Genomic DNA, 12,411 nt, shown 5'->3' on the forward strand with positions numbered 1-12,411 from the left:
CAGGGCTAGCGATCCCTGCCAGAGAAGACAACTGGCGCCAACTGCTTCTGAGAAGTCAGGGATGGGATGAAATGGCACCAAGACCTGTCACCGTCACTTGTTTGATTGGAATTTTAAAAAAATGAATCAAGCAGTTGACCTTTCCAAGTAGGTACCTGAACAGTGTTATTGTTCTAAGATTTCTTAAACGCCTGCACTGCCAATTCAGTGAAAGCACAGCCTAAGCGCTTCCCCCACCAATTCCAGCGATGGAAAACCATCTGCATTCTGGCTAAGCCCAGAACAATTGAATTCTCTGTGCAGAAAGTATCCATTCCTCCCACCATTCCTGTATCCCATCCAAACACTGATGTCTGCTTCAGTCTGCAAGGGAATGAGCGCACAGAGGCAGTTTGTTTCAGTTGTGTGAAACATAAACCAAAGTCTGCAGCCCACTTGAGAGTTCTCAAAGCATTTTCCCCTCAAATATTCTGTGTTCCTTCTTTACATACAACCACAAATTAGAGGGCAATTAAAATATAATTTTCTATTATGTGTGCAACTAACCTTTCTTCCTCGGTCTCTCAAATCAGGTTGAAAATGTCATCAGTCCATATTAACTTGAGAATTGTGTGAACATTTTTATGTTTCCTTATAAATAATAAGGCTTCCCAGATAGCATGGTGGTAAAGAATCTACCTGCCTATGCAGGAGGCTCAAGAGACACAGTTCAATCCCTGGGTGAGAAAGTTCCCCTGGAGAAGGAAATGGTAACCTACTCTAGTATTCTGGAGAGTTCCATGGACAGAGGAGCCTGGCAGGCTAACAGTCCATGGGATCTTGAAGAGTTGGACATAACACAGCACGCAAAAAAATAAATTAAAATTGAAAATGATTTATCAGCCATCCAAAATGAGAATTTGACTTCAGATGTTTCAAAATTTGCCCAAATTAGCATCTATGTTGTTTTATAGTATTCAATGCAACTAAGCAATTGCATATTGAGCACTGCCTGCATGCAGGGCCTACGCCGTACAACCTCAGGTAAACCAGTGGCTGCTCTAGAAGGGTCTTGGGAGTCCACGGAGAACACAGACAGTCATGGCATTGGGACAGAGTGTGAGTGACCCTCTAAGATATGGGAACATAGGGTGCTGAAGGGAGCACCAGCTGGCACGCTAACCTCATCTTTGGGAGGAAAACATGTCTCATGGGGCTTTAAAATAGATGTTCGCCACATCTTCACAGTATGTTAAGGAGAAACATACTGCTTGGATTATGGGAAATGGTATGAAAGCATCCTGTTTGGCGAAAGCAAATGAAAACATGCATACTTCCCCCTTGACTTTGTCCACGTTCATTATGTTTTCTTCCAAATCCCTCCCATATCTCATCATGAGCTGTGGTTCCTTTTGAGCCACACAGGATGTTGGCTCTAAATAAATTCCTGGGAAAAGGGCCTGAAAATGTCTGTGTCATGCCAGGGAATGGGCGGCAGGGAGTGGAGGGGCCAAGGAGGGACAGTAGGACAGCGGGGAGAAGGCACCCACAAAACAGCTGGCTCTGGTTAGCAAAACACCCAAGGCCAGGGACAGGCAAACTTTGATAAGGATCAGACCTCTGAATTGAGATATTACTTCTGGGATTCTCCAATAGTTACCCCTCCACCCCGGTGCTGTCCTCCAGGCAGAGTTCATTTCCCCCTCTGGGCCTCCACCGAAACCCTGCTTTCCTCCCTGGTGTCACTTGCTTGAGGAGGGACAATCTGATCCTCTGCTCACTTGTCACCCCTATAAAGCTCTAAGTGTATGTAGCTGAAGAATTTTCTTTTATCTCTAAGATCTACCATAGTATGTGGCTCAGAGTACCTCTCAGAAAATTGTTTTTATGGGCTTCCCTGGTGGCTCAGTGGTAAAGAATCTGCCTGCCAGTGCAGGAGATGTGGGTTCGATTACTGGATCAGGAAGATTCCCTGGAGAAGGAAACGGCAACCCACTCCAGTATTCTTGCCTGGGCAATCTCATGAACAGAGGAGCCTGGCGGACTACAGTCCGTGGGGGTGGCAAAAGAGTTGAATATGACTAAACAATGAAAACAGCAATCTTTTAAGTTAAAAAACACTAGAAATCTGCAAATTGAAGCAGAACAAACACACATACTTAATCCCACAGCTCAAAAAAAAAAATTATACAGGGATCTAAAAATTCCTTTTTTATATCCTTCCTTTTTCTTTTGCTAAAATAGATTTATATATACATATATATATAGTAAATGTTGGTTGAGTGAATAAATAAATTTAAGAGTGGAAGAACCCGAGGGAAGGAATGTCAGAAGTTAAGCCAACAGTCCAAAGGATCATCTCACCATCTCAAGATCCTTAACTTCATCACATCTGCAAAGGCCCTTTTGCCACATTTCTTGGCTTTAGGGTGTAGACATCTCTGGAGTCTATTATTCTGTCTACCATAGAGCGTAGGGAGCAGAGAGACAGAAGATCTAAGTCTTACTGTGTCCAGCCTCTCCTTCCAAGGAGCACTCTGACCTCCCTTACTTTCCCTCTTTTGATGTTAATTTCTTAATCCATAAATAGAGAAATTTATCTAATAAGTATGTTGCTAGCTACACACTTTCTAAATTTTAGATATAGAATAAAACAGACAAAAGTTCCAGCTCTTATGATGTTTACATTCTAAAGAATGAGAAAGTAAACAAAAATATGTTAGATGGTGATACGCACTGAGGCCTGTTGAGGAGACCAGCATGTCCAGGGTAGAACCAGGTAAAAGTAAGGCAGTGGGCCCAGAGGCCAGAAAGGGAGGCTGGGATGGAGAAAGCAGACCATGGGGGCCTTATAGGCCTTGGGTTTTTTCCAAATGACATGAGAAGCTAGCAGCGGCCACGATCTAACAGTTTTGAAGGCTTACTCTGGCTGCTGGTTGGGAATAAACTGAAGAGGACAAGAGGATGCAGGGAGACATGTTAATACCTTCTTCTCCTAACCTCGCTCCTCTGTTCACCTTTACATTTGCATAGCCATGCTTCCATCATGTGGCTATCCCTCCTAAAGGCATCCAGCTCCTCTTTCCAATTTGAAATTCCACTTAGTTCCTCCTTCATGAGCCAGCTCAGCACTCATCTCAGAGCTGTAAGGGCACTTAGGAACTCATTATCTTTGGGTGAGGAGAGTGGGGTAAATATCCTGAGGCTGCCTGTCCAAGGTCATAGCAAATAGTAAGTAGTGGACCCAGGACTGTCCCTAAAGTGTGATTTGAAGAAAATTTAAAGATCTTCTTGATGCAAAGATATTTTCCCTGAAATTGTTTGTGTTTGCAGTTTCCCTCATTAAACCAAACTGGAAGAGCATCCACACTATCTTATTCATTTTTGTGTACTTACTGCTTAGCATGGTGGCTGGCATAGGCTAGACACCCAGTAAGTTTTTGCTAGATGAATAAGTAACAGAATGTCAAGCCCTGAGGAATGTGTTATTAGCATCATGTTGTCAAATTTCACCCCAGGGCCTCCTGGCATTGAGTGTCAGACAACTTTAAAGGTCTAAGACTCTCCAAGACCTAGGCTGAGTGTTCTAGGAAAAGGGGCCTTATTATTTAACATATGGATCTGCAACAGGATTGGGGCAGGATCTTCATGACACAGTAAAGATCAGAGCTAGAGAACCCTTTCTTTACCTTTCCTCCTTGATTCCCAAGTGGTTCTAAGACAACAGGAATAAAATAAGCAGCAATAATATAAACTCTAATGGAGTGTTAGTCCTTGAGGAGAACCCACAGTCTTATTTTGTGTGACCTTCTGTGCCTTAGGTGTGTGGATTGTTTTTATTTAGATGTTGTTGTAGTTGTTCAGTCGCTCAGTCGTGTCTGATTCTTTACCACCCCATGAACTGCAGCATCCTAGCCTTCCCTGTCCTTTACCATCTCCCGACTACAGTGATAATAGAATTGATCAGTGTAGCTGGGGCTGGTATAAGTGCTGTGCGTGTCAACCAGGAGAGATGTCCCAAGAAGTGCATCCTTGTTCTGTCAAGGGCTTTGGGGACTCATATTTAGTGATCTGGTTGCTAAGGTTTTAGAAATTGGGGTACCTGAGAATGGTTCCGATGCTGTTGTATTTTAGCAAGTTTATGAGTAGTCTTCCCTGTAATACTCAGCTTCTCCATGGCGGAATCCATGTCCTGATACTCTGCGGGTCCCCAGCACTTCAGACAGTCTCAGGTTAACAGTAGGTGGTCAACAAGTATGACAAGAAGGAAGGAAGGATGGGAGAGAGGCAAGAAAGAATGCTGGCTTTCCAATTCCTTTCGTCTCTGAGGTTTCAAAGTGGGAACTCGAAAACTAGAGCCAAAGGAGGTGATACGTATGATAAAATACAAGAAGTATCACATGGTATTTGTAGGGACAGAAAGATTACATTCTTAGTCCTTTAGTTTTATGGAGTATGTATGCAGTAGGCACATATTAAATGATTTTTGAAGGCATGAATAGTATGAGTCAATAAAAGTAATAGTACATTTGTCAGACAACTTTACAGCTAAACGGTTCTCCTATCTCTTCCAGTTCTTCCTCTGCCTCCAGGCTCTCTCCCTGGCACCAGCTCCCAAATACCACCTCCCCCTAACCAAGTGCATATGATAATATTAGAAGACTGGTTTGTTAGAAGATATTAGGAGAAAATACTAGAAAATATTTATTTGTTAGAAAATATTAGAAGACTTTTTAAAAATTTATTATCTAATGATGTTCTCACTACCAATACTCTCTTCAAGTTAGTCACAATTTGGTTCGATGCCTCCAACACAGTACCCAAGACACAGTTCCTAGATCTTTCATAGACTTACAATGAAATGCTTACAGAGTCACTGAGCTGCCAGTGGAACTATCTGACAAAATGGGAAGACAGTTCAGCCTACTGGCCTGTAGATGTATTTGCAAAGCACTAGGAGACCTCTGGGTTGAACATGTAACACCGCATGACTATAAGCTTATATAGTTAAGGGCTGGAGGGAGTTTTGAACACGATCTGGTTCAACCACTCCCATTTTTTTCAAATAAAAAGCAAGCTGAGAGGTTAAGGACTTTCCAATGTCACTCTGCTAGTTATGGCAGAGTTGGGACTGGTAATGAAGTCCATTCAGAACTCTCATCACTTCCTGGAACAGTCTCTTCTCATACAATCTCATCTCTCTTGCTTCCCATTGCTTCAACCTTTCTGATGGAAGTTTATCCTCTAAGATGCAAAACTGATATGAACAAATCCTTAAAAAGAGATGCTGGCAGAGAACTTGATGATAAATAGGGAGATGATGCAAGCACAAGAGCTGAATCCAGAAATAAATCATATCTTCACATAGTGTTTACTGAAATTGCATTCTGAATAATTTCCATAGAAATTATTTTACCCACCGCAGGAATGTTACTCCATCCCACAGGGATCTGACCAAACAGAAAGAGAAGCAGAATGGAGAAAAAGAAGTAATTGAGATTTATATATAAAACATTAGTTGGAACCTGAGTAATAAGCCTCAACTAATCAGAATATTTTATGCATTCTGCCTTTTAGTGGAAAAAGCGAACCACAAGAAAGAAAGTATATATTAGAGATTTAAAAAATGCTTCCAGGACTTATTTTAGGCTTTACAGTTTTTCCCCCAATTCCCTGCACTGTCTCTTTAAACTATCCCACTGGATACTCCCCCTCCTCCTTCTCACAAGTGTTCATTTATTCATTTAATTAATCTGCCAATATTTATGATGATTCTCTGATGTCCCAGGTATTAGAGATGAAAACATGGTTTTCCCTCAAGTTTAATGCCCGATTAAATGTTATCCTAAGAAGACTGGGTTTTTTTTTTCTTTCACTTTTTAAAGTTATATTTCTAGTTCTATAAATGGATTGTTCTGTATTGAGTATTTCATTTGGCCTTCCAGATCTACACTGTACCATTCTGCAACATGTTCTGTGCTTCTTGAGGAGTAGGGATCTTCGTGTCCTTTTGCCCTGGAGTTCAGAGAATGACAGAAATCAATAGATCAGAAGATAAGAACATGGGAGGAGAGACAGGCAAGGCTATTCTCATTCCCCACGCCTGCCAAGCTGTGGGTGGACAGTGGCTACATCCCTCTCCTAAAGATTACAGCACCTGCTAGGTTACCCTCTCCTAAAACTCTTGGATTAGCAGCTGTCCTATAAATCACTGACATAAATACAGTTCTGAGAAATATAAAAAACCAATGTAGTTGGGAGCAAGGTGAACTGCTACCTAAAGTCACAGGTCAAGATACTCTGCCCGCCTACCCTCTGAAAAGAGATCTTTGCAAAGCCACTTCATGTTCACAGTTGGGTGTGAAAAGTTTCATATTCTCTGTTTTTCATAAAGATAACCCTCCCAAACCAGGACGACAAGTAGGCCCAATTTTATTTGGGTGAGAGTAGCTGCCTGGGGTACAGTACTGAAAAAGTTTTGAGGCCTGTTCTCAATATCTGTATCTCAGTATCATCCATAGGTATGGGTCAGGGCATATGCTCTGAAATGCAGATCCTGACTGTATCTGATCTGGGACAATTAGATTCTCTGACAGAAACCAGTTCCTAGAATTCCAAGAGTTACAATGTGCGTCATTTAGCCCCCCTATTTTTTTTTTATTCATTTTACTTAAGGAAAAAGAGGTACGTGATGATTAAATGGTTCACTGAGATCAGTAATGGAACTGCCATGCAAATTTTCTCCAAATTCATGCTCAGTTCTACTTATTAAGGACAAAAAGTGAAAAAACAATCACTGGTTTTTAGAGAAATTCAGGTATCTTTTGAGGTTGTTTTTAGAAAGATCAAGACCTAAGAGTTATGTCTGACTTTCTGTGCTCACAGCTAGCCACGCAGTGTGGGAAGGAATATGATGTAGTTTGATTACATAGACAAAATAGAAAAGAGCCTATCTAAAGACACTCCAGGAAGCTTTTTGGAGGCCTTGCTATAGTTCTTTTTGTAAAACATAAATCCAGAAGAAGTAAGTCTATTCACCCCAGTGATGAAGTAGCTGAGAGCGAAGAGTGGCGATTTAAAGACAGAATGACTATGCATACTACATATAGAGCTTGTCTTTAGGGCCACACCACTTGGAAAAGATACAGCATGCAAAAACAGACAGCAAAGTAAGATGCTCCTTCAAAACTTTAATTTGCTCATTTCTAAGCTCCATTTCCTGCAAGGAACATATGTCCTACAACTGCGGGTAAACAGTGGGGGTGGGAAACACTGAAAAAAATCCTACATTTCTCCAAAATTATTCTCGCCATTCTAGACCCACTTAATTAAGGAAATTAAGGAAGCAATTCTCTATCTTCTCTGAAAATCTGTATTCTAATATTGAAAAGGCAGTTTGAAAAATATGGAGAGAAAATATAGAAAACGAACAGGAATCCCAGGGCCTGTAACATCCTCATATAAAGAGTCTTCCAGTATTGCACACAAAGAATTCTACAGGTAATGCAATTAGTTGTCTGAAGATCAATAAATTATTCATTTATGTCTGCTCTGGCTTTCCCCATCCTTATCAGCTTCTCCCAACCCCGATCAAAATGTCTTCATTGTTGTGCACTAAGAAAGAGTCCTTAAGGTAAGAAGTTGAATCTGAAAAACACTATGACCTTGATCCTTAAATTTTTTTTTTTTTTTATCCTTAAACTTAAGAAAAACATACTTTGAGAAAAATTCTACTTTGCAATCCACATCACCTAGCCTCTCCCTTGATTTTTACTAGATGGCATCTTCCAGGAAAAAAGTGATAGTACTGCACCCTTAAAGCCCTAGCTTTCCTAAAGACCAGATAAGCCTCCTAATTACTACCTTCACTCAAAGAAGATGCTACAACCTGCATGTCCCCAAAAACTACTAGGGAAAGACAGCCTCTTTGAATGTTAGGGAAGGAAAGATGAGCCCATCAACCCTCTAAGATTCAGCCATTTAGTTACTCTGAGTTTGAAGTATGACAAGGATGTGCTCTTAGGTGAAACTGTCCCCTGCTTGGACCAGCATCAGTCTTATCTCCTTCAGCTTCACAGTGGTGTCACTTAAAGTAGAGCACTCAACTGGAGAACAAATTCTTCCTATTTCTGCTCTTATCTGTTGTGTCATTTTCAGCAAGGTACTGAGTATCTCTGGACCAGTTTCATCAGATATAAAATGAGGTGTAGAACTAGAATTAAACCCAAAGTATAAAAGAACATTGTCCAAATCACTGTTATTATTTCCCACGTAGTTTAGTGACTCTTGGAAGCTGTCTCACTTTAAGGTAGACTCTGCCTCACTTTGATTTAGATCATAATAAAATGAGTCCAGCAAAAGATGGTATGGCCAGAGAACTGTGGTTGTATATACAGATTATGGAGAAAAACGTTTGCCTTCATTGTGCAATCTCTCCCTCTGTATTTTAAAAACATATTCAATATAAATGAAAGGTCAGAGGTGAATGGATTGCACTTCAAGTAAGTTTTGAACATAGATGCCATCTAGTCTTTGCATTCTGCAAAATTCTTCTTTAAGTGAATAAATGTGTAGGGTAACTCTCCATTACCTTGATCAGCATCTAATACCAACCTGACACTTGGAATTAAATTAGAGAAAACAAAATTGGATACTTTGAGACTTGAGGGCTGATTATACTACAAGAGCTAAGACTGGACTTAAACTCTTTCCTTATCCCATTTAAATCTAACTAGATATAAACTCTCCATTACTGAGGAATAGAGGTGTGTCTACAGAGGTGGAGGTTTCCCCTTGATGTTCTTGGACAAGGAAACCTAATCCTTTCTTCTGACACACATGGTTGCAATAGAAAGCCTTCCCCAACTGCCAGTCTGGTTTTAATCTATTGTTTCAAGCAAGATGGGATTTGCGGGGAATGTTAAGGAAAGAGCAAAATTACCAGAACTTACTATAAAAGTGTTGATGAGAAATCAAATTTTAAACAAGCTTTCAAAATTGTAAGCATGAACATATGGAGACGTACAGTGCATGCTACAAGTATATTAGACAGTAAAAGGTTTTAATTGTAAGTATATCTAAAGTCTGCTTTTAATACATTTATATCTCATTTTACTAAAGCTCTTTGGCTTACCAAATGATAGCTGTGGTAAAATAATGCCAATAAATATAGTGGCACCTCATTTAAAAAACACTGTTGCACAATGAAATACTCTGTAAGAGAACTTCCCATGTAACCAAAGGAACCCTGCCTTATACAAAGCTTTAAAATGTTAACCATTTTACATGGAAACTTTTCCAAAAGTTACAAATTTTTCTTTAAAAGAAGACACTGAATAACAAATCTTTCCCTGAAGGTTCAGGGTTAAGGTTTAAAATGCTTATTAAAATATGCTGAATATACTGCACTTCTTAGAAGAGCAGAAGATGGTGAGCTTTCTGGTGACACTTTCACCAACACCAAAAGGTTTCAGAACGCCATTGTGAAAGTGTAAAAGCAGACAAAATTAGCTTGCTTTCACTAGTGTCTTTTCTGCTGTCAGTTGTCCCTTCGGTCTAAAGGTGTATCAACCTGTCAATTATTTGCTTGCCTACTTTGTCAAACTAAAATTTAGATTTAAAAGATGTGCCTACTCTGTGCAAGGTACTATATACTAGATGCTGAAGAAATTTAAGAAATACAAAAGAAATCACCACTCTGGTTAAGTGACCTCAGTTACCAGGTCACCACTCTGGTGGGAAACACAATTTATTCTATGTTTGAAAGTAACTTTTTTCTTTTTTTTTTGAGGAATAGTTGATTTATAATGTTAATTTCAGAAGTACAGCAAAATGGTTCAGATATATATATGTGTGTATATATTCTATGCTCATGTGTATATGATATATATATATACACATGTATATATATACTAGTTGCTCAGTTGTGTCTGACTCGCTGCAACCCCAGGACTATAGTCTCAGGCTTCTCTGTCCATGGAATTCTCCAAGCAAAAATAACTGGAGTGGTTGCCATTCCCTTCTCCAAGGGATCTTCGCAACTCAGGGACTGAAGCCGGGTCTCCTGCATTGCAGGCATGGGAAGCCCCTACACACACACACACACACACACACACTTTTTAGAAGACTTTTTTTCCCTTGTAGTTACTACAAAAGATTCAGCACCCTGCACTATACAGTAGGTCCTTAAGAAAAGAACTTACTTTTAAAAAATGTATACTTTAGTGATTACACTGCTGCTGTCCTGACAGACCTTCTTCAATGGAAGCGTGTCTTGGAAATATGTCCCATGAAAATATGTCCCATGACTCATCAGTCATGTTGAGTCTCCAGAGATAAAAGACTAAACTGCTTGAGGGAGTAGAGTGGGCAGGTCCTGTGACACCAAAACCTTCCTCTTCAATTGTTAGGCGTTATCTTATAATTCAGATGGCTGAGGAAGTCAGAAGTCTAATTTTACTAATTCCTAGGGTCATTAAATCTAATTAATAATATACCAATAAAAAAAAAACCTGTGTTTTAGAATGTTAATGCTTCACTGTACACACGAGTATAAAACATCAAGGCATTTATAAAACTGCACGTTTATAAGTTTACATCTTTATAAGGATCAATCATCACTTCTACTGGCAAGGTCTCTTTCCTGGGTTTCAGTAATATCACATTTGGGGGACTTTTAAACATATTTTGGCAACTCCTTTCAATTTCTATCATCTGACTACTTTTATTCCACAAACTCTACCTCCTAGTCTCAAAGGTTTCCTTGGATTCAATTACCATGTGTTTTGTAGCTCAGACCTCTTTCCTGAGGTCCAGACCTATCTATCTAATTGGTGCCATATTTGCAAGTACTACAAGCACCTCAAATTTAACTGAGACAACCAAACAGATTAGTTCTGTCGAAGAATGAGACTTGATTTCCTTAGTGTTTTTGTTTGTTCTTTTTGCCCTCATTCCTACGATTCCTTCTCTGCTTATTTCCGAATTACATCAATTATGCTTGAACTTCACCAGTACTCTGTACCTCTCTTAGGAGATTTTTATTGTATGATTTTAGTTGAATAGTTTTGTCTTTGTTAGATTTCAGTTCCATTAAGTGTATCGGTATCTTTTTATCTCCTGCATTTATCTCCTACCTCTCCCTAATGAATAAATACAACAAAACACATAAAGGAATTCTAAAAAATCTTTCCCAATTATATTTTTACTGACAGATTTTTGGGTGCATTAACAGAGGTAGGAGTACCCTGTTAACTCTTCTCATAATTTAAGCTAAAACTCAAAACACTTTCTTCTATCAAGTATCTTCTTCCTTCTGAAGCCTTCTTTAGGGGAGGCTGAAGCACCACAGTCTTTACCATCCCACTTTCCCAGTATTGGCATTTACTTCTTTAACACCTACAACAGTGCACCATTTATCTGCTACCCCATTACCCCATACACTACTTGAGGGCAAGATTATGTCTTTCTTCGCACTTTCAATACCTAGCAGACGGCCGGGTTCAGCAAACGTTTGCAGATCAAATGCATTAATGAGGCCACATAGATCTCAAAAGACCACCTACTGCCCTCTAAGAGGATTAGGGAGGTCCCACTGCCAGAGGAACTTCTTAAAAGCTTGCCTCAGGACGGTTAGGATCCGAAAGGCTTTTTAACTTTCTTCCAGTTTAAAACGCTGTTACTAATATCCCGTCCTTCAAGAAACCTGCACAAATACTAGGTCTCCATGGCAAATACTAAAGTCAAGACCCATCCGGACCCTAACCCACACCTGCTCTGCGAACGCCAGACTCCCCCATGCACCAGCTCAGAGGACCGCCCCGAGAGCAAGGGCGCAAGCGCAGCAAGCACACACTCGGCGAATCTGGGATTTCCTCTGACCAGATGTCACTCAAGACAAGACGGCTCCGCCCCTTTCAACATGGCGCTGCACTCAATGCGGAAAGCGCGTGAGTGCTGGAACTTCATCCGGGCACTTCATCAAGGACCCGACGCTGCTCCCGTTCCCCAGGTAACCAATGCTAGCCCTTCTTCCGCCGGTTTCCCATCTCGCTAGGTCCTTCTCAGCCCCCTTTCCTCCCTCCTTTTGCTTCACCCTTCCCATTTTCTCTGGAGAGCACCGAGCTCTTCCGTTCCTAAGGTTGATTCGCCTAAGACTGCCTTCCTACTCGGAGCGTGGCGACGTTGCAAAGATACGCGTGACGTAACGCGCCCCTGGTGGGAGGAGCGCGCCGCCGCTTGCCCACTTGACCTTAGTACCCTCCGCTCTGAGCGCCGCACCTCCACCGTTGCCGCGCAACCCGGGAAGTTCTCCCCTGTGTGACGTTGTCAGACACCAGAGAGCTAGTCTCTGCGGCACTGCGCACCTAGTCCTGATGTTGCTGCTGTTTTTACTTTCCTTTCCCTCACAGTAAGCCAAGGGACCTGGCGGAG

General features: G+C 40.8%; 1 protein-coding gene across 2 annotated transcripts in view; it reads left to right on the top strand.

Annotated features, from left to right (window-relative positions):
• The first annotated feature begins 11,854 nt into the window (after positions 1-11,854).
• Positions 11,855-12,411, top strand: part of WARS2 (tryptophanyl tRNA synthetase 2, mitochondrial) — a 97,988-nt gene continuing 97,431 nt past the window's right edge. For both annotated transcript variants that reach the window (XM_061121031.1, XM_061121032.1), the window contains exon 1: positions 11,855-11,989. In XM_061121031.1, the coding sequence (XP_060977014.1) occupies positions 11,900-11,989 (90 nt within the window). In that variant the 5' untranslated portion in view covers positions 11,855-11,899. The remainder of the gene's footprint in view (positions 11,990-12,411) is intronic.

Source organism: Dama dama, chromosome 20, assembly GCF_033118175.1.
Source record: "Dama dama isolate Ldn47 chromosome 20, ASM3311817v1, whole genome shotgun sequence".
NCBI lineage: Eukaryota > Metazoa > Chordata > Mammalia > Artiodactyla > Cervidae > Dama > Dama dama.